General features: G+C 33.4%; 1 protein-coding gene across 9 annotated transcripts in view; it reads left to right on the top strand.

The window, feature by feature from the left end:
* The window catches only part of LRCH2 (leucine rich repeats and calponin homology domain containing 2), a 113,124-nt gene that overhangs the window by 56,132 nt on the left and 33,695 nt on the right, over nt 1–23,297 (top strand). For 4 of the 9 annotated variants that reach the window (XM_078363115.1, XM_078363113.1, XM_078363117.1 and 1 more), the window contains exons 6-12: nt 4,282–4,415; nt 8,834–8,921; nt 9,225–9,336; nt 9,522–9,619; nt 9,712–9,770; nt 11,339–11,446; nt 18,127–18,192. In XM_078363115.1, coding sequence (XP_078219241.1) covers nt 4,282–4,415; nt 8,834–8,921; nt 9,225–9,336; nt 9,522–9,619; nt 9,712–9,770; nt 11,339–11,446; nt 18,127–18,192 — 665 coding nt within the window. Of the gene's footprint in view, nt 1–4,281; nt 4,416–8,833; nt 8,922–9,224; nt 9,337–9,521; nt 9,620–9,711; nt 9,771–11,338; nt 11,447–16,160; nt 16,239–18,126; nt 18,193–23,297 lie in introns of all 9 variants that reach the window. The other 5 variants (XM_078363112.1, XM_078363111.1, XM_078363114.1 and 2 more) reach the window with 2 other exon arrangements.

Below are 23,297 nucleotides of genomic sequence, written 5' to 3'. Positions count from 1 at the left end.
CAAATTACAATATCCAAAGGAAATGGAATCAGGATCTTAAAGAAATAATCTGCACTCCCATGTTCATTGGATTATTCATTACAGTCAAGATATGGAAACAACCTATATGTCTGTCAACAGATAAATGAGTAAAGAAAATATAGTGTGTGTTGGGGGGTGGGGGATGTGTCTGTGTGTAATGCAATATTATTTAGCCTTAGGAAAAGAAGGAAATCCTGTCGTTTGCAACAACATGGATGAAACTTGAGACCATTATGCTAACTGAAATAAACCAGACACAGAAAGATAAATGCTGCATGATCTGACATATATGTAGATTCTTAAAAAAATAAAATAAGAAGTTGAACTCATAGTGATAGAGAGTAGAATGGTGGTTATCAGGGGCTGGGGGTGGGATAAAGGGGAGATTTTAAATGATACCATCCTTCAGTTATGAGTAAGTATTGGAGACCTATTGTAGAGCATGATGATAATGGTCAATAATATTGTATTGTATACTAGAAATTTGTTCAGATAATTGAACTGAAATGTTCTCACAACACATACAAACAAGGTAACTATATGAGGTGATGGGCATGTTAATTAGCTTGACTGTGGCAATCATTTTACAATGTATACTACAGTTGATCCTTGAACAACATGGGGGTTAGGGGCATTGACTCCCACATACCATAAAAATCCATGTATAACTTTGGACTTGCAAAAAACTTAGCTACTAGTAGCCTACTGTTGACTGGAAGGCTTATTGATAACATAAACAGTTGCCTAACATATTTTGTATGTTACATGTTATTTACTGTATTTTTATAACCAAGTAAGCTAGAGAAAAGCAAATGTTATTAAGAAAATCCTAAGGAAGAGAAAATATATTTACTATTTGCTAAGTAGAAGTTGATCATCATAAAAATCCCAAGGTCTTCACGTTTAACAGGGTTGAAGAGGAGGAAAAGGAGGGGTTGGTTTAGCTATCACAGGAGTGGCAGAGGTGGAAGAAAATCCATATATAATGGACCTGCACAGTTCAAACTTGTGTTGTTCAAGGGTCAACTGTATATCAAAGCATCACATTGTACACCTTAAATATAAACAATTTTTATTTGACACTCATACTTTAATGAAGCTGGAGGAAAAAAATAAAGAGGAAAAATGGAGCATATTAATAGGAGTGCTAATCAGAATGACTTTCTAGCAGCAGCCATGCTGCCAGATTGGAATGATACCTTTGAGGACTAAGAAAATATTTTCAACATTCTACACCCAAACTATTATCAAATGTGAGGTAGAGAAAAGTTTCAAACATGCAAGGTCTTAGAAATTTTAACTCCTGTGTACCCTTTCTTAGGATGCTAGCAGAGGGTGTAATATACCAAAGTGAGGGAATAAACTAAAAAAAGAGAAGTTCATCATGTCTGAGATTGACAGATATGCATAGGCCTAGTAAGCAGCAGTCAGCAGTTTGGAGTACAGGAGTTGTAAAAATTTAAAAAAAGGAAGGAAGAAAGGAAGAAAGAACGAACGAACAAAGAGAGACAGAAAGGAGGGAGGGAGGGAGGGAAGGAAGGAAGGAAAACAGGGAAGGAGGGAGGGAGGGAAGGAAGGAAGGAAAACAGGGAGGGAGGGAGGGAGGGAGGGAGGGAAGGAAGGAAAACCGAGAGAGGGAGGGAGGGAGGGACTTGTATTTGTTCACATGGAGAAATGTTTTATAGTTCTAAGTCAAGATGAGTTTATAATAGGAATATAGAACATTTTTCAAAAGAGAGAAAGAAAGGAAGGAAGGAAGGAAAGAAAAAGAAAGAAAGAGAGGACTTAATGTGTTTGTCCACATGGAGAGATGTTTTATAGATCTGTCAAAGTCAAGAATGAATTTATAATAGGCATATAGAAAATTTTTCAAAGGAAAAAAATGGGGCCATAAATTACTTTAGAAAAAACAAAACTTATAGGAGAAAGGAAATGTAATCCTATTACTCTGCAGAGTTTGTGAATATTTTCTTGGTCATAATAATGTAAAAACTGGATTTTGATTTAGTAAAAAATTGGGACATAGCTATAAAAGCAGACATTTGTATAGGACTTACTGTGTTACAGACACTGTTGAAAATGCCTTACATATATTGAACTTATTTAATTCTTATATTAACCCTGTAAAACATGTACTGTCATTATCCTCATTTTGCATATAAGGAAACAGGCATAGGAGTTAAATGACTTGTTCAAGGTCCCATTGCTAGCATGGGTTAGAGCTAGGATTCAACCTATGGCAGTGTGACTCCAGAGTCCATGCTTTTAATCACTATGTTATGCTTCTGCAGAGAGAAGTATTTTATGTGAATTGATAGGAAGTGGGGAGGCTGGGATGGTGGGTGTGAATAATGTTAGAAATCCAAGTTCTCATCTTCCTTAATGAGACTCCAATGAATCTACGATTGAAAAATTTAAAACAAATAGCAGTAGAAGTATGTTATTTATAAATATGAAGGCAAATAATTCATAAATATGAAGGCAGAAATTCAACTAAAAGAGTTTAAAGTGGGAATTCGGTCTTAGAGATTGAAAGAAGTAGAGTGGGCTGGGCACTGTGGTTCATGCCTGTAATCCCAGTACTTCGGGAGGAGAAGGTGGGAGGATCCCTTGAACCTAAGAGTTCAAGAACAGCCTGTGCAACATAGTGGGACCCTGCCTTTGCAAAATATAAAAAAGATTAGCCAGGCATGGGATGTAATCCCATCCCAGCTAATCCCAGAGGATCACTTGAGCCCAATATGTCAAGGCTGCAGTGAGCCGTATTTGCGCCACTGCACCCCAGCCTGGGCAATAGAATGAGACACTGCTTTCCAAAAAAAAGAGAGAGAGAAGTAGAATTAAGGATTATGTCTTGTCAGCTTTATAATTATTTTTGAGTTTAAAAACTGTGTACATGAAGTACTATGATAAAAAGTTAAAATATACAAAAGGGAATTATTTACCAGATCTTAATTTGGTAATTAAGATAAATTTTTGTTGGGCTTGGACATATAATAGGATACTATCTCTTTGTTTGGCTTGGACATATAATAGGATACTATCTCAGATATTTTAATTTTAGTACATTTTGGTTGATAATATTTAATAATTTGTAATAGAAAATTAATATTTAACATATTTAATTGGTAATTAATATATTTCTATTCTAATAGCTCAAAAGTTTTAATTTTTCTTTTAAATGAAATTTTTCAGTGGTCAAGACAGACCTAGTATCTGTTAGAATTACCTAAGAAACATTCTTCCTTTTGACCTGTAATGATAATTGCTTTTTAATGTTCTTGTCTTACTGTTTTCTTTGTTGATTTTTTGCATACAAGGTAAGCTTATATGAGCCCATAAAATGTTACATTTTTATTAGAATTTCAGGAAATATTTATTTGCTGTCACTCTGACTGTAATTAACCTTGGTAAAGCTAACTTACAGTTTTCTTACCTCTCATTTATAGTGTTTTTACACAGACTATTTTTGTTCACATAGTATTTTATTCCTCATTATTCATTTTCTCTATAGCCAATGAAAGTAATTTCTAGGGTACTATTCTAGTTGAATTGACCATTGTTTTCTTTTATTATTTTAATCTTACCAGTTTATCAAGAAATTCATTTTTCCTATATTTACATTTTTTAATATTAGCCTTTTTCCAGTGTTTATGCCAAACTTCTTGATAAGATTACTTTAAAGAAGACAAAAAATTAGCCGAATGTGGTGGCATACACCTGTAATCCCAGCTACTCAGGAGGCTGAGGTAGGAGAATTGCTTGAACCTAGGAGGTGGAGGTTGCAGTGAGCTGAGATCGTGTCATTGTACTCCAGCCTGGGCAACAGGGCAAGACTCTATCTCAAAAACAGAAAAAGAAAAAAGAAAAGAATTCCATAGATAATTTCTTTATTCTTTTCTTACCATTCCAATGAATATGTTTCTTTTCAGTTTTTCAAATAAAGAACACTTTTATGAGTTGTGAACTTTATATTGTTTAATAGTTTACACATTCTGCTTTTAACAACAAAACTCCAGTGAAATACTGAAAACTTAACTTTTTAAAATAAGAATAGAGATGGCAATAGAATTTTAGCTGGTATCAGCATTGTCAGATTTTTCCACGTGGTGTCAGAAGTACAAATTATTTAAATATGCAAAGTATGAATCAAGGTTGCGATGTCTCAATGTAATTTGAGACTATTGAATAGTAGAAAATGATAGACATCATTTATATTTGGAGCTATATAGTTAAATTGCCTTTATTTTTTATTCACAGATATGTTTAAAGGGTAAGGTGCACATATTTAAGTACTTAAATATTCAAGCATGTTGCAGAATGGATAAGAAACCAGATTCCCTGGATCTTCCATCATTGAGTAAACGAATGCCCTCCCAGCCTCTCACAGACAGGTAATGTAAGATTCTCACAGTTTCATTTGATGATTGCTGTCTTCTCTTGTTGTAAAAGATACTTATTAATCTTGAGTGTTCTGAATATATTTAGGCTGATTGGTTCAGCATGAAAATCAATAATTGGCTGAAGCTAAATATCACCATCATAGAATGAAGTTCTAGGATACTAGAATAATTTTGACGTTTTCTCAATTATTTAAGTTTTAGTAGTAAAAATGTAAATGTTTGGCATTATAGTACAGAAACACTAATTTCTCAGCATGTGATGAGTATTAATTTACTTTTCTGATCACTGTATTGTACATTTGTTATAGCAGGTAAAATTTGACTTTGAACTGAGGTTGGTGGAAGAGCAAGACTTTTGGGGAGTACATTTTCCCTTTCATCATAGTCTTTATGTCTGGATCGAAGATGATATATCATAATATCATCTTTGATATAATCTGATGAACATCTTTGATGTTATGATTTCAGTGTTTTGATTCTCATGAGATTTTGAGATGGTAGATTCAATATTCTGTTTTTAATTCATCCTTTCCAAGATGTAGATTAGTCTGAAAGATTTTATGGAAGTATAAATCCATGTAGTAGTTTAGAAAATAACCTGGAATGGGATGAGACTACAGAAAGCTAGACCATGCCCTTGCCTAAAATATTTGAAGATTTGTCATTGCATATGTGATAAATTTTAGATTGCTTTGAATGGCAATATAGTAATTACTATTGTTAACAGCACAAGTTCTTAAATTCCCAAATAGGACTTTTCCTTGAATATTTTTATTTTGTAAGTAGAATTAAGTATCTAAACAGTAGATTTAGTTCTTAAAGATTATTTTGTTTAATATTATGAATTATATTAGGCCAAACAATTGCTCCAAAAATTGGAATTAAGATATATTCTAATCTCTTAATATGCTTTATATTTATTTTAATATGAATTTATTTTTAGTAATGGCATGTACTATTTTAGTCATTTATTTTACAAATATCAGTTGGATGCCTACTAGTAGATTCAGTTATGTTTTGTTGAATGTCATACATGTTGGTCTTGGCACTCATGTTGCTCACAGTCTACTGGAGCAGGAGTCAGTGAATAAACAAAGCAAGGAAATACACACACTTACAAAATTTCAAATTGTATTCAGTGCTATGAAGGAACGTATTTCAAGAGTATGGTCAGGGAATGAATAAAAGCCAGCTCTGTGAAGAGCAAAGGTAAGAGCATCTTAGGCACAAAGAATGACATTGTCATGGCCTTAAGTTAGGAAGGAACTTAGTGTGTTCAAACAACTGAAAGGGGGCCAACATGATTGAAGCAGAGTAGCTGAAGGGGAACAATGTGGTACAAGTTGGTTTGGAGAGGTAGTCAGAGTTCAAGTCATTTGGGTGCTTTGTAGGATATGGTCAGAAGTTTGAATTTTACTTAAAGTACAGTGGGAAATCATTGGACAGTTTTAAGTGGGGGAATAACATGATTTGACTCATGTTCCTTTTTTTAAAAAAAAACTATTTTGGCTCATAGGAGAATAGATCGGAAGTAAGCAAAAATAGAAGCACAGGGACCAATTGAGTTGTTGTAGTATTGCCAAGAAATCAGGGGGTCTAGAATAAAGTGATTGCAATGGAGATGGAAAAAAAGGGCAGAATTAAGATATATTTTGGAGAGATTCTCTAGCGGTACCATTCAATAAAAATATAATATGAGACACATATAATTTTTATTTTTTTGTTATCCATTTGGAAAAAAGTAAAAAGAAATACATGTTATTTAGTTGAGTATATCCAAAATATTATCATTTCAACATGTAATTAATGTGAAAACTTGGTGAGATATTTTACATGTTTTTAAAATATTAAATCTTTGAAATCTGGTATGTATTTTACGTGTATAATGTGTCTCAATTTGGAATGGCCATATATAGCTACTGGCTACTCACTGTATTGAACAGTGCAGGTCTATAAAGTGGGTTGTCAGTTGTGTTAATTTCTTACTCACAGCCTGTATTGAACTACTTAGAAAATTCTTATATGTGCTTTCCACTTGCATACTCAGGCTCTTGGCTATATGGTTCTTAACGACCTAGAATGCTGTTCTATGTCTTGTCTGTTTTGTAAACTCTTTATTATACATAGATAGACATTACAGTAGTTACATATAATAGCTTTTAGAGTCAGCCATAATATGGCTTGCCAGGGTCACCACCTGCAGGGGTCTGTCCTGCAGACCCTGATTCAATGATGAATGAATAAAGTACGCTAACACACAGATATTATGCTTTGCCAGTTTGAGTGCCGGGCCGCTTACAGACTCCCTGGAGAGTGCTGGAAACAGTTGCAACCACCGGCCTTTATTTAGCATGCATTAAATGACAAAAACTCTGAGTCAACACCACTAGAGGTTAAAGATTAAAGGACAGGTTTCGAGGCCTAAAGCAAACACCATTAGAGGGTAATATCCCTGGTCAACTGCCACCCCAAGAGAGCCATCTGGAATGATCAAAGGTTAATTTTAGAACCACATGAGTAAACAAGTCAGTTAGGTAAACTCCTCACATTCCTTTGTTTCTATTCTAATTTATTTAACTAAGGGGACAAGGCTACCTTCAGCCAAGAACTATAGAAAAAACCCTAGGCCTTCCAAAAGGGTTTGAGACTATATAACTTTCTCTAATATTTTTCTCTTAATATTTTTACTACCACTCTGACTGAACTCTCACAATGGCTTTGAAGCCCTTTCATGACTCTTAATAACTGTATGTCCTTGAGTCTGAATGTCTCTGGTCCTTAGTTTTCTTATATGTAAAAAGGAAAATAATCACACAGGTGCTGTCAGGATTAAATGAAGCAATGTATATAGAGTACTTAGTGCGATGCCTTACCATTATATTTCCTCAACAAATAGTTTATTATCATCCTTGCTATTTACTACAAATACATGGATGTATTTTGTGCGGTGCAGTCAGATGGATTTTGACTCTAATAGTGGTTTAACCACTTAATTTCTTTATGGCTTTGTATAAATTATTTAACTTCTCTGAGCCTGTTTCCTCATCTAAAATGTTAACCATACACACTTCTACCATTGTGAGAATTAAATGTGTGCCTGGCAATTATTAGTTCAATAAATGATAAACAGTAAATGTTACAATTTTTTCCCTTGGGAAGTTAACTTTTGTAAGCTTTATTATTTTTATTTGTAGAAAGAAATAATAACCTTAAGACTGTAAGAATTAGGTCTAAAATATGAGGTGCATCTAACACAGTACATAACACAGTGTAGACACTCAGTGGATGCTAATAGTTATTGCCTGTCTTCATCCTCAAGACTAAGCTAAAATGCCACATTCTTGAGTTATGCCTTTCCTAACGACCGAGGAGAATTAGTTGACCTTTTTTTTCTTCCTCATAGCACTTTGTATTTACCTTCATCATAGTCTTCAAAACATTTAGACACATTTATTTTTCCTCTGGGCTGAGAGGTCTTTTGAAGGCAAATTTAAAAAATTTTATTTTCTCTTAAGCATTCAGCATAGTACCTGATACTTGGTAGGTGCTTCCCTTAATTTATTGATACACTTCTGAAAAGTACAAAAATGAGGGTTTTTTTTCAGCATGAAACTGTTTTTAGGAGAGGAATTGTAATATAGTGATTATGACCAGGGACTTTAGTGCTAGATAATTGGGGATCAAATTTGGACTGCTGGCTGCAAGTTGTGTGTCCTTGGGTAAATTGCTTAATCCCTTCCAGTTTAAGTTTTCTCATATAAAAAGTGAGAAAACACTGTCAATTTGCTATAGTTTTCATAAGACATATGTAAGGTATTGTCTTTTAAACATTTAGCACAGTTCCTCATACATAATAAGTGGTCATTGTAGACTGTGTAATGAAATTGCAAATTAAAGTAAAAAATACTTTGCTTCCTAGGTGGTATTTTTGTAATTCAGAAATTTGCAAGGGCAAATGGAATTTGAAAGTATTGAGTTGCATATTCCATACTTTGTAGCCTTCTTTTTTGCATCCTCTCTTAAGTATTAGATGGCCATTATTTATACAAATGAAAGAGCCAATGAAGAGTAAACCATATAAATTGAAAGCTCTGTGCTGAAATTTGACAAACCAATGTCAAAAACAGGTCTTCTAAGGCAGCCTGATTTTCTGAATATCTTAGGAGAAATAATAGGTTATTGTTAACAATTGACAGTTTAGAGTATATGAAGGGAACAATATTGCTTGAATGGCATGAATAAAATGTTTTGTAGGAAGAGTTCTGTTATTTTTCTCCTTAAGACCTTAATTAGGGATCTTGGACATCAAGAGTATATATTCTGTATTATCTAGGGAAATTTTAGGTCGAGCGTGCATTATCTATTTAAGAAGAAAACTCTAACTGCTCTTAGCATTTCTGTTTCCATAGTATGGAAGATTTTTATCCAAATAAAAATCATGGCCCTGACTCTGGAATTGGAAGTGATAATGGAGAGAAACGATTATCCACAACAGAAGTGAGTATTTTCTATTGCTGATCTATTCTGTTTTATAATTTTATTAGATCATTGAAATAGAGACACTTGTGTATACTTGAGTTTTATTTTGCTTGAAAATGTGATCTTTATATTTTATGACTAAAACTGAAAAAGGAGGACATGCTGATTTTTAAAGCTGAGCAGTAAACCTTATGTTAATGTTGGGTTTGAGAACTGGAGATGTAAAGCAAACATTCTGTAATTCATCTGCAAAATTGAGGCAACATAATTCATATTATATATTTAAAATGCTTAGTTTTACTTTTTGCTTATTCCTTTTAGCCATCAGATGATGACACAATCAGCCTTCATTCTCAAGTCTCAGAATCAAATAGAGAGCAGACCTCAAGAAATGACAGTCACACTATAGGAAGTAAGACTGATTCTCAGAAAGGTAATTCATATGGTACCTGCTATTTTTGTTTCATGTACACAGCCCACATTAAAAATGGGCTTTGAAAAATTATATTATCTTTAGCCAACTCTTATATTGCGAAAATGTACATTTGTGTAAGGACAGCGGTGTCAAGCATATAGTTTACTATGTACATTTTCTAATAAATATTAATCTATACCTAGACCAGGAGGTTTATGATTTTATTGACCCCAACACAGAAGATATAGCAGTTCCTGAACAGGGAGATGCACATATTGGATCATTTGTATCTTTCTTTAAGGTAAATAAAACTTTGAACAAATATTAATAACATGTTCTCTTGATCTTATAAAAGGGGACTATACAATTTAAAATAACTTTCTTCTCTATAAGGGAAAAGAAAAATGTTCTGAAAAGTCTCAGAAAAATGAAGAATTAGGAGATAAAAAAAGGTAAGCACATGTGAAATTGAAGTGTTACTTATAAGCACTTGAGCCATTATTAGATATTCCTACTTGAAAGAGTACTTGAAAAATACGAATTTTTGTTCACTTACCTATTACATTTAGAGAGTTAATTTGTAAATACTGCATATGTCTGTATTTCTCAGTTAAACATAAAATTATAGTAAGTGTAGGATATGCACTGTTTTTCCCCCTGAAGTGTAATAATGACTTCTATTATTACTACTGAGGAGGACTATGCTGTCACATCCATTGCTTCATTTGAGCTATTTAATGACCCTCTGAAATAGATGGTATTCATATCATTTTACCAGTAAAGACACTGAAACCAGGAGTTTTAAATGTCTGGAGCTCAGATGTACTGTCTCTTGTTCTACTGTGCTTTCTATTTTGTCAGGCTTGTTATGACTTTTAAGGGTACTTATGTCCACATTTTATTAAAATAATTGTGCTTTGGATCTTTTCTGAACCATTCATCTTATAAAATGATGGAGTATCACTTACCACATTTTTTTCAGTTGCTCCTTCAGGTTGCTTTATAGCTGCAGAAAGGAAAGAAGGAACATTTGGTGAATACCTAGCATGTACCAGGATTGGTACTATGTGCTCTCTTAACGTTTCTCATTTAATCTTTGTTAAAATCCTGCAGGATAGATATTGACATCCTTTTTTCAGATTAGGAAGGTGAAGTTCAAAGTTTTATGCCTAAAACCACTTAGCTAGTATCCACTAGTACCTAGAGTGTCAATGTAGCTCTCTTTGATTTTTAAACTTTTTTCTTTTTTCTACATTATGCTGCCTCCAAATGACTTTGTCAGTAGATTTTAAAAGTTGTTAATCATCTCTGATGCCCTATAAGGAGGTACATTGCTTTGTCTTGAACTCTTTAGATTTCATTCTTTTACTTTCTCACCTCATCTAATGAGGCCAATTGCTTAAACTTAGGAGTCACCTGTGGCATGTACGATGTGGTAAAGTCACAAAGATTCATGGTTTGATACTATTTTTAAAGTGAAATGCCTTTAAGATAAAATAACTAGAGTTTGGATAACAACTTATTTAAATTTTTTTTGTTCTCTTTGATAAAAATGAAATATTAATATTTTCTGGCAAATTTTCCAATCTTATTTGAACCTATTTTGGATTTTCTTTATTTAGACATTTTATATACATATTTTTAAAATCAAAAGAAATCGATAAAAACAGGATGTTTCAATTAAATGACAAAATTTTACATTTTAAATTTATGTATTAAGACAGACCATAGAGAACTCTGCAGTCCTTATTATACTCAAGGCTGGAGAATATACACTTTTAGATTACTATGACTATTACACATTTCAGAAATTTAAAAAATGGTTATATACTTAGCTATTATTTGTTAGTCATTAATTATATTATTACAGCCAGTATGCTACATTTCATAATGAGTAGAGAATGTAGGATTTTAACTTTCACATGGTGTTAAAAACAAAAAATGGTTTCTGTTTCTGGAAGCTGGCGTAAAATATGGTCTGCCTTACTTTTTGGATAACCATGTTTGTGTCACCTTTCAGACTTGAGAAAGAACAGTTACTGACAGAGGAAGAGGATGACGATTTGAAGGAAGTAACTGATTTGAGGAAAATAGCAGCTCAGTTATTGCAGCAAGAACAAAAGAACAGGTATTCTTTTCAGTGATGAGATTTGAATTGGCAAGTTTTATAATTGTTAAATCTGATTATTAAAGATTATCAAATAAAGTATATGAAGTTTTGAGTAAACAATAGTGCCCTCTTAAGATCTATCTTAAGGGATAACTACAGATTGAATATCCCTTATTCAAAAATCTGAAATCCAATCCCAAGCATTTCAAATAAGGGATACTCAACCTGTATTAAAAGGCAGTAGGAAATACTTAGGACAGAAATATAAAATTACATTTGCAACTAACAAAATGTACTCATATATGTAGTCACTATAGTTAATATTGCTTAGGTATTTCTTTTTTATCCTATGTATGTGCTGAATCATAATAACTGATTTATTTGTTGATATTAATTTTAGCTCACAGTGGCATTATTTACATTGTAAGCTTTTTTTTTTATATCGGTACATGTCATGTATATAATGTGCTTTTTAAAACTCAGATTCTGAATTACTTGGGCTATGTCTAAACTCCTTAGAATGGAGTTAAATTTTATAGGGGTTGATTAAATCAGCATGATGATTTGAGGGTCACTGGCTCACTTTGGTCTCTTTCTTGGTCAGAGACCATTTTCCCCATCTTTTGGTTAGGCTTTCTTCAAATACATGTTGTTGGCAATGAGAAGGACACTGTGTGAATGAGAATAAAATCAAGACAAGTCCATTTCTAATGCAGGAAAAGTCCCATATGCTGCTGAGGGTCAGCTGTTATTGCCATCTTCATGTACTGAGAGGACTACATTTATAGTTTTGAAATGATAAAGATCTGAGTGGTCTTTTTTTTTGAGAAAAGAGAATATGTTGGTGCATCTAACATGGATAAGTAATAAGTATTTTATTTCATTTATTCAAAATAATAAATATGGTTAATATGGCAATGTTTTGGGAAGTTTCAAATTTAAATATACTGGCATTTGTTTAAATGTACATTGAAAAATAAAATTAAAACTTTAATGACAAATATACAGTTTCTAGGGGCCACTTTTTAGGGCAATCTAGGTAATAGCTAATAAGCTAAATAGCCTAAGTATCTTTTTTGCACAGCTGCTCCATTTATAGGTAAAGAAAATCATATTAGAAAATCACTAATCTTTATCTCTTTCTTTGTTAATGTATCTTTATCCACAGTTCACATTTTTCTTCTACTATAACTTTCTGTCAGCCTTTTTTATGATGTTTATCTTTTCAACTTTTCCTGTGATTCCTTTCTAATGGGCCTTTTAAAAATTGACAACTTATGAGGCTGTTTGTTTTTTCCCCTCCAATATAAGTGTTGATTGCCCTTTGGTTTAAGAGGTTTGATGAAGCAAGCCACCACTTGTTCTGTGGAGCTTAAAAAGTTTCTCTCTCCTCTACCTAGCAGGTGAAAGAATTGTATTTATCATTATGGGACGAGAATATTGTTTCCTTAAGAACCCACAGCTCTCTGGGTGCTATGGTTTACGACTGTAATCCCAGCACTTTGGGAGGCCAAGGCCAAGGTGGGTGGATTACTTGAGCTCAGGAGTTCAAGGCCAGCCTGGACAACATGGTAAAACTCTATCTCTACCAAAAATACAAAAAATTTTCCGGGCATGGTGATGTGCACCTGTGGTCCTAGCTACTTGGGAGGCTGACGTGGGAGGATTGCTTGAGCCTGAGAGACAGAGTTTGCAGTCAGCCAAGATCATGCCACTCTACTCCGCAGCCACATCCATTTTTCTCATGGTATTAGGAATAGAATTTGAGTGCTTAATTATAAATATTTATATTGCCATGTACAATATTTTTGTATTTTTCATTTTTCCTATTAGTATATTCGTTTTTCATCCATTCATAAGACTTAAAGTATTCTTTCTAGCCCAGGCAAAACATTGACTAAATCATTATCTTTCGTTGGTTTTGTTTTTTGTGATAGTTTTGTAATCAGTACAAAATAGCACCTAGCACTATGCCTTATACATAGTAAGTACTCAGTAATAGTATTTTTGGTTAATCACTTGAAAAGTAAATCAATACATTTAAAACTAGTAGGAGCCATTAATTTAGTTAAAAATTATATGTTCTACCTAAAAAAACTGCTGTTCTTCAAGATATATGCAAAAGTAATTTCTGTTTTTCTGCTTCTTGTTTTAGATATTAGTACATACTAATATAAGAACTTTTTAGATTAAATATTAATGTATAGTGACATGGTTGTGATAAGTATGTCTAATTTTTTCAGACATTAAAATATTTATAATATAATATGATCATAAAGTAAAGAGCACTTTTTTTTGAGACAGAGTCTTGCTCTGTTGCTCAGGCTGGAGTGCAGTGGTACAGTCTTGGCTCACTGTAGCCTCTGCCTCCTGGGTTCAAGCCATTCTCATGCCTTGGCCTCCCAAGTAGCTAGGATTACTGGCGTATGCCACCATGCCTGGCAATTTTTTTGTATTTAATACAGATGGGGTTTTGCCATATTGGCTGGGCTGGTCTCAAACTCCTGGCCTCTAGGGTCTCACCTGCCTCAGCCTTCCAAAGTGCTGGGATTACAGGCGTGAGCCACCACTCCCGGCCAAAGAGCACATTTTACTTTTAAAATGTATAATGCATAGAGAATTTTAGATCCCTAGCCAATTCTGTTAATGTCTGAACTTAATTTGGATCTCAGAAATTTTTAATGCTAAATCTAGTATTTTTTCTATTAAGTAATCTTTCTTCCTTCTACAATATGTTGCTATTGTTTAGATCTTTTAGATTGAGATAATTAAAATTTTTTGTTTACTGTCACAATATTTGAATTTGAATGAGACCAAAAAACTAAGCATAATTCTATATAAGGATGTATTCTACAGTGAATTTGGTGTAATTTATTCCTTCTCTGGTTGTAGATTTTCTTTTTCATGCTGTATTATTGTATCTTATATTCCAAATATATTAGTGAAGGATCTGAAATGCTACTTAAAATTGTAGGCCAGAAGTTGTATCATCTCTTTTTAGGTTTTAAAACAGTTATTGTAATTTTTTGTTTGTTTTCAGTCTTGATTAAAAATAATTTAACTGGATTAAGATTACCTCACCTACCAGGAAGTATTATCCAGGACTTTGACTGTGTACCACTTAACTGTTCTTTTAACTCGCTGCTAGTAGAAGACAAATGCAATGTTAGCTCTCAGCTAAATGAAGCCATGTATCTTCTCTCAAACTAGAGGTAATTTAAAAGCAGCTTACACTGAGTTCAGTGATGATTTTCTTATGGCAGGTTTTGCCACTTGCTTTGTTCATATTATTTTTTAAAATGTCTTTGATTATTTAAGAAACTTTATACCAGTACTTGGTACATGAAACTATCCTAGGGGAGCAACAAGAGGATAGTATACAGAATTAATACTCAAAAAGGGTGGGAAAGAGATCAGCAAATAAACCATCAAGTTGGTAACTCATATGGTTTTAAAGTCTGAAGCCCAGTTATTTAAAAGACTGCCCCCCACTTTGACTGATTAAGGTGTGTAGATTAAGCTACTTTATGTTTACAGCTTATTGTTGAATTTTTTTAATTGATAAACAATCTTTATCATCCCCTGTCAGAACACTGGATTATTATTTCTACTTGTATCTGATTGTATTGAAGTTACTCTGAATCAATGACTTTGATTATTTAATGACTTTGAATAGCTATCAAGCAAGTTATAATTTTACCTTCAGTGTCATTTGGGAAATTAATAAAAAAGGTAGTCTTGAAAAAAATCAGTATCTTAAAAATAATGTCTGATGAATAAGTTCTGGAGATCTGCTGTACATTGTGCCTATAATTAACAATACTGTATTGTATACTTAAAAGTTTCTTGAGAGATCTCATGTTAAATGTTCTTACCAAAATAAAATAAAATTCTAAAAAGAGAGCAGTTTTTTAGAGCAGAAAGAAATCAAGGAAGGAACTCAGAATAAAATGATACTATTAGAATATTTTTAATATTAACTTGATAATAAAAAAGAAAATTCTGTTGAAAAACAAAAAAAAAAGTTGATATGTATTATAAATTATTGAGCCAGTTCTCCAAATTTCCATGAGTCTTATTCATTTATGTTAGTGTTAGAAAAGTGGCTACTGCTCTTTTTCTTATGTTGATTTTCTTAGGGGCTTAATAAGTACATGTTTAGCTGGCTTCTTAAATTTTATCATTCTAAAGAAAGGATTAAAATATACGTGTGACTTTGCAATAAATAGCTTCATTTAACTGGTTCTCATTGCATGTTTGTTCCTGCTAACTTACTCTGTAGTATTTTCTGTTATGTTTTTCCTTTTTATAATTATTTTATTTGCTTTTAGGTGTGTCATGAGAGATTTTTTCCTTTGTTGTTGAAAGATGTGCTTCTGAGTACTATGTGTTATAGCTAAATACCAAAAAGTAATTATGAAAAGTTATAATTAAAGTGTAATTAAGGATCATGGAAAGCAAAACTAGGTTTGGGAAGTTTATAATTTTGTTTTAGTATTATAGAAATTATGGACATTACGTGTTTTATTATTTTTCCTTATCATAGGAACATTTCAATTGGAGGAGCACTGTGTTAACCTCTACCTTGTTAAAACTAATTAGGTAGATCTCTTAGTCTTTGAAATCTATCTATTCTTTCATTTCTGTGTTCTTTACAAATGACTACCCTGTCCTCTTCAAAAACGTCTTCTTCTCCCATCTTTTGGTTGATTTATGTGAAATGTGAATACAGATGGAGGCCTTTAAATTGTAGAGCATCATTCAGTGATAAACTTTTCCAGAGGACCAGAGCAACAGGACATGCATCAAGGTATATAGTTATATAGTTATATATAGTTAGTATATAGTTAATACTTGAAGGAAGCCTTCAAGTATTAAGGGGCCAGGTTGACACAGCTGTATTACATAGTGTTTTACTTAAAATAAGTACTGCTAACTAGATTAGGAAAGTGTGTTAATAATCTAGATGTTTAATTAGAATAGATGTTTGTTTTGACGTTGGATGTCAGAGTAAAACATAAAATGCAGTGTACATAGCAAAATTTTACACAGGGAATTCCCAAGTACATAAAATATATTTTATAGGTAAGTGGATCTCAACTTTTTTTCATTCTGTTTCAGTATGACTCATACACAAAAGTAATCCCAATGCTAATGAATGTGTGGTGGGAAGGAATGAGAATTTACCATAGTGAAAGCTATTACTGTTTGACTCCCCTCCCCTTGTGATAATTCTGATATTTCCCCAAGGATAGTACTTACTGCTCTCTCTTCTTTTAAAAAAATATTTTTACCAATAGTTTTGGATATTTCATTCCCTTAATTTTTCTGCATTTAGGAGTTTAAGTCAATTTTAATGCATGCCTATATAAAGAAGAATAAGTGTCCTTAATTCTGAAATTGTTTGGCCCAAAGTTACACTGATTTGTGTATGATACTTGTCCTTTGCGTCTCATTATCAATTTTTCCTAGTGAGGCCCTACTAGATCCAAGCTAGTGAGTAACCCAGAGTAATGGACTTTGGTTTCTTTATGCTAACCACATTTCTGTAATTACCAACGTTTATTTAATTCATTATGTATTTTATTAGTCAATATGTAGCTTTTATTTAAAATTTGTTTCTATATTCTTTGGGTAGTTAACATCTGAAGATTTTATTTTGAATAAAAGGCAGAGATTTTACTTCTATGTTACTAAATTTTAAAAGTGAAAATTATATTTATATATATAGTAACATAAAGAACTCTTAAATAGCTGGGTGGGGTGGTTCATGCCTGTAATCCAAGCACTTTGGGAGGCTGAGGCGGGAGGATCACCTGAAGTCAGGAGTTCGAGACCGGCCTGACCAACGTGGAGAAACCCCATCTCTGCTAAAAATACAGAATTAGCCAGGTGTGGTGACACATGCCTGTAATCCCAGCTACTGGGGAGGCTGAGACATGCGAATCGTTTGAACCCAGGAGGCTGAGGTTGTAGTGAGTGGAGATTGCGCCATTGCACTCCAGTCTGGGCAAAAAGAGTGAAATTCTGTCTCAAAAAAAAAAAAAGAAAAGAAAGAAAAGAAAACTCTTTAAATAAGTGTAGTTACTTATGTTAAGGATAGTTAATAATTCATTACTTTAGACTTTGAGATTAATACTTAGAATTATGTAACATTATGTACAAATAGTTCTCTCTTATAATGGTTCATCATTATCTTTTCTTTTTTGGTTTTCTTTGAATAGGTTAGTTATTAAAAGTTTAAGAAACACGTGCTTTTTTAAAAATTGAACTTTAGCACTGATTCTGCATTTAGGATTAAAGTTTTTCATTTGGCAAAATGATTATGTATTACATCTACATACCTCATATCATTTGCTGTGCTGGGAAAAATAAATCAGTCATGATGATACCTCTGTATCTCTTTATCTTCTATCTTAGCCAAAAGTTAGATATGCAAACGGCGATAATAGCATGGCTAGAAGATACCCAAACTTTGAGAAAGGGTTTATAAAAGAAGATGTGTGGAAAGTTGCTGAGCTTCATTTTGGTATAAATAGTGCACTTATGGGCATTTTATCTAAATAATATTTAAGTATTCTTTTCTAGCAAAGATCTTCAAGGACCAGATACAGTGGATTTTGGAGATTTTTTTAATATAATGTGATATAATATTCTCCTTAATATATTTGGGAATTAATGTGTTGATTTACTTCTAGGATTCTTAATCATTCAACTTCTATCATGAGAAACAAGCCAAAACAAACTGTGGAATGTGAAAAGAGGTATAAAATATCTTCGTTTTTACATTTAATATATTATAATGAGTATTGATCCTTTGACAGCGATGTTTTCGTATATAGGCTTTAATTAAATAAGTGATATAAATTTAATATAACTAGATAATTTAAATAGGAAATGTGTTAGAACATGAGTTAAATTTACTTTTGACATAAGCAAAATAAAAAATGCTGGTCTTTTATGCTTATAGATGCATTTTTGTCTTGATAAAATAATTCATCTATTCAGCAAACATTTTTTATATTTCTATTACTGCCAGGAATAATGTGTTTTTTTAATCATTGATTGTATTTATTCTCTATGATATTGTTTATATTTTCATTTCTTTTCAATTGAGTGTTAATAAATTCTTATATATGAATACATGACATAAATTCACATATATGAATTCCTGAGAACTAGAAGAACTTGAAAGATTCATTTATTCTTTTTGATGGTTTGAATTTACGTTAGTCTCAACTCCTGAGTCAATCCTTTGAGAATGTAAAGGTCCAAAGCCGCAGGGTAGTACAGAAGTTCACACAGAGAGAATTAACATTTATTGAATGCTTTGTTAAATGTGTGGTGACTTTAGTGCTTTAGATGTGTTATCTCATTTAATCCTCACAATAATTCTATGGAATTGTTACTATTGTTATTCCTATTTTACAGATGAGAAAACTGAACTCAGAAATTTTCAAAACTTGCTCAAGGTCACATAGGTAGTAAGTGATGGAGTCAGGATTTAAAGCCAGGTTTTCTGATTTCAGAACCCCACGACTTAACATATGGTAACAAACCCATTTTGTTTGCTTCCTCCAGAGCCTCACATCCCCCTCAATGTCTCAATATCTTTTCCTAGATATCCTATAGTCCAAACTGAACTTATTTTTCCCCAGAGCTATTTTTTTCTCCTGTATAGTTCATCCTAGTGAATATACCACTATTTGTATAATCACCTAAGTCAGCAACTTGGGAATTACTAGAAACTCCTCTCTCTTACGCACCCCTCCCAATCCAGTCATTCACAGAAAATTATAGCTTCTTAACATTACTCGTATTTATCGAAACCTCTCCATTCCTATTGTAATTATGTTGGTTCAGGCGCAGTCTTTTTCTGCTTGGCTTATTGCAATAGTCCCCAGACATAGTTTCTTTCTTCAGTTTTGTCTAGCATTAAATGTGTCTTCTGCACAATAGAAGAGTGATAATTCTGAAACATAAATCTTACTGTATGACTCCCATTTATTGTCTTCTCATGGCTCTTTACAACTTTTAGAATAAATCTTAAAATATTTAACTTAACCCATAAGGTTGAAGTGGGTTTCTGCTTATCCTATGAGCCTCATCTTGTACACTCCCCAACTGGCACTGTTTGCTTTTAGGAACAGAATTTCTTTCTTCATTACAGGATGATTTTATCTCTGTGTTATACCTTCTTTTAATTAATTAATTAATTAATATATTTTTAATTTTTAATTTTTTGTCTGTGTTCTACCTTCTACATCCTGGTCTCTTTACTAGAATTTCCCTTCTGTCTATCTTCTTTACTTAGTCTTTCAGAATTCAGTTCAAGTGTGAGATTACGTTTCATACCCAAGCCTAGGAATATTCACCCATCTCACATTTGATTTAATTTAATTTAACCCACTTTTTCTCTCTTTGAATACCGATTCTGCTATCTTACATTTTTGCTTTCTTTAAGTTTCTGTTATTTACTTTTCCTTCCTTTGTTTCCTGCCTTAAGTTTCCTCCACAGGTTCCTAACATTCTCTTGAGAAGGCCTCAATTGCCCAACCTTAAAACTATGATATGCAATCCTGGCCTTTCCTTTATAAAACTATTACTTTTCTTTTTCTCATTTTCAAAAGTTATCAAACTCCTTCTTTAAAGACAAAACCAAAAATTCTTTAGTGTTTTCCTGATTGTGAGAGTTGAAAAATTGTAAACTTTGGCAAACATAAAGAAAAAAGTAACAAAAGAACATCACTCATTATCTCACTCTCCAGAGATGACAAGTCACATTATTCTGCCACTTTTCCTTTTAGCCCTTTTTTCCAAATGAATATTTGCATTCGCATATATGTACATGTGTATGTACACACACACACACACACACACACACACACACACACTCTCTGCAGGGTTATATAACCTGTTACATACCCAACACTGCCACTTAGATGCATATTTGACATGCATATTAGGCATGGCAAACATTATTTTCCAAAACTATACTCTTAATGTTACTGTTGTATCCCTAAACTTGTTCCTCCTACATTTTTCTCAATTTTAGAAAATGCCAACTCCATCCTTCTGGTTGGTCATCTCAAAACTTCAGAGTCATCCTTAACTTGTCTAATTCTCTCACACCTGATATCTAATCCATTAGTAAATCTTGTTGCTCTACTTTAGAATACGTTTAGAATCTAATCATGTCTTACCACCTCCTACCATCCTAGTCCTAGCTATCTCTTACTTCAATTATTACAGCAGCCTCTTAGCAGGTCTCTTTTCTACCCTAGCTTTCATTTACTCTGTTTCCCACAAAGCATCAGATTGATATTTTGAAAACGTAAGTCAGATAATATCGTTTGTCTTCAGAATTCTCTGCTGACTTCCCATGTCAGTCAGAATAAAAACTAGAGTGCTTTAAGGCTTATAATGCCCTGCATTTGGTTTCAAAACCTGTCTTTTCTTTATCTCCCTGGTTACTCCTCTTCTATCTATACTGGCCTCCTTGTTGAATCTCAGCAGACCAGGCATTCTCCCCATCCCCAAGGCTTTTTATTTTTGCCTCTGCCTGGAATGATTTCCCCCCAGCCATATGTCTTAATCTTGTACATTCAGGTTTCTGTTTAAATGGTACTTCATCAGCAAAGTGTTCTCTGAATAACATATATAAGAGCATTCCTCCCCAACTCCTTTGTCTCTATTTCCCACACCTTGCTTTATTTTTCTTTATAGAATTTAACACCATTTTTCATTCTGAATATATACTTCTATACTTGTTTGTTTTTTTATCAGCATCCCACTACCCAGTGGATACACAACAATGTGAATTTTATGAGATTACAGACTTTATTTTCTATTCTGCAGTATCTTTCCAATTAACACAATGCATGGCACACATAGTAGGTCCTCAATAAATATTCATTGAATGAATAAGTTGGGAAAATATGTTGAAATGATGAATGCCAGGAACTGTATTGTGTGCTGGGAGACACAATAGTGATCAAGAGAGACATGGTCCCAGCCATGATGAGATTAATGATTGATATTTTTGTTTGTTTGTTTTTTTGAGATGGATCTTGTCTGTTGCCTAGGCTGGAGTGCAGTGGTGCAATCTTGGCTCACTGTAGCCTCCGCCTCCTGGGTTCAAGTGATTCTCCTGCCTCAGCCTTCCAAGTAGCTGGGATTACAGGCATGCACCACCATGCCCAGATAATTTTTGTAATTTTAGTAGATACGGGATTTCACCATGTTGGCCAGGCTGGCCTCGAACTCCTGACCTCAAGTCATCTGCTCATCTTGGCCTCCCAAAGTGCTAGGGTTATAGGCATGAGCCACTGCACCCAGCATGATTAATGTTTTACTATATTGCAGTTTTGGGTGTGTTCATTTTTTGAAATATGGCTTTTGAATATACAAATCCATGATTAATAAGAATGGGTTGCCTGTTGTTGGCATTTGGTAGCACGTAGGTTTGTAGGAGAACAATGGAAAAATTCTGGGTACTTAGGTTTTGGGTATGAATGGTCAGTCTCCCTGAAATGTCTGGACAGCTTTGTACTAGAAGTGATCTCAATGGACTACTCTCCAAAGATTTCTAGCCACTTCTAGCGATCAGCTAGACATTGTAAGCTCTGGGACATTGTAAACATACAAGAAATCTGTGATAAACTATTGAGAAAGTGGTTGGCCATGTATCAGGGAACAGTTGAAAGAGCGTGGGTCTTGAAGTCAGGCAGATTTGGGTCAGAGTCCCACCTTTAGCACTTACTAGATGTGAGGCTTTGGATAAGTTTTAAAATCAACCCTAGTGCCTGGCACCTATGTGCTTAGTAAATGTTAGCTCTCTATTTCTTTCTACTAACCTTTTTCCTATAAAGAGGTAGATTAGTGTAGTGGTTAAGAGTTCAGGATCATAGAACGATGCTGTCTGAGTTTGGATCCTGAATCTGTCTCTTGGGAAAGTTATTTAGCTTACTCTGAGCCACATTTACCCCTTCTGTAAAACACAATAACAGTATCTACCTCATGGTTACTGTAAGGATGAAATTGATTAATGTAGTCAATTGCTTATAACAGTGATTAGTACACAGGAAGTGTCACATATGTTAGTAGTTGTTAAACGATAGTTGTTACTATTGTGGACTTTCTTATTTTTCTTTTTTTTGTATCTCAGCCCTTCCTTTTTCAATTCTCACCTCCTTTTTTCTTCAAAAGGGAAATAGCTTTGGGGGTATTCTTTTTCTGATATTAAGAAGTATTACATGACCTTAATTTGTTTTTTCTTTTTTTTAATATATACTTTAAGTTCTGGGATACATGTGTAGAACATGTACAAGTTTGTTACATAGGTATACACGTGTCATGGTGGTTTGTTCTGGGATACATGTACAAATACATGTACAAGTTTGTTACATGGTTTGCTGTACCTATCAAAACACATTAAATTTTAGGAAAATAATTTAAATTCTGTGACTTTTTTTCAGCAGTGGGTGGGGGAGCACACCCCACCCCTTCCCCACCTATAGAAGAATCTCATGTACCTTCTGTTAACAAAAATGAGATCACACTAAGTATACTATTTAGTAATCTGCATTTTTCATTTAATATTATCGTGATGGTTTTTATATATCCACTAAATCTAAATTTAAATTTTGATAGAACTTTATATATTCTGTACACTTGTATTTTCTTTCTTTCGTTCTCTCTCTCTCTCTCTCTCTCTCTCTTTCTGTTTCTGTCTGTCTGTCTTTTGACCGAGTATTGCTCTGTCACCCAGGCTGGGGTGCAGTGATGTGGAGAAGAGGTTTCACCATGTTGGCCAGCTTGGTCTTGATCTCCTGGCCTCAAGTGATTCACCTGCTTCAGCCTCCCAAAA

Source organism: Callithrix jacchus, chromosome X (genome assembly GCF_049354715.1).
Source record: "Callithrix jacchus isolate 240 chromosome X, calJac240_pri, whole genome shotgun sequence".
Taxonomy (NCBI): Eukaryota; Metazoa; Chordata; class Mammalia; order Primates; family Cebidae; genus Callithrix; species Callithrix jacchus.
The sequence above is the reverse complement of the archived record's forward strand: the minus strand, read 5'-3'. Positions and strand labels throughout refer to the sequence as shown.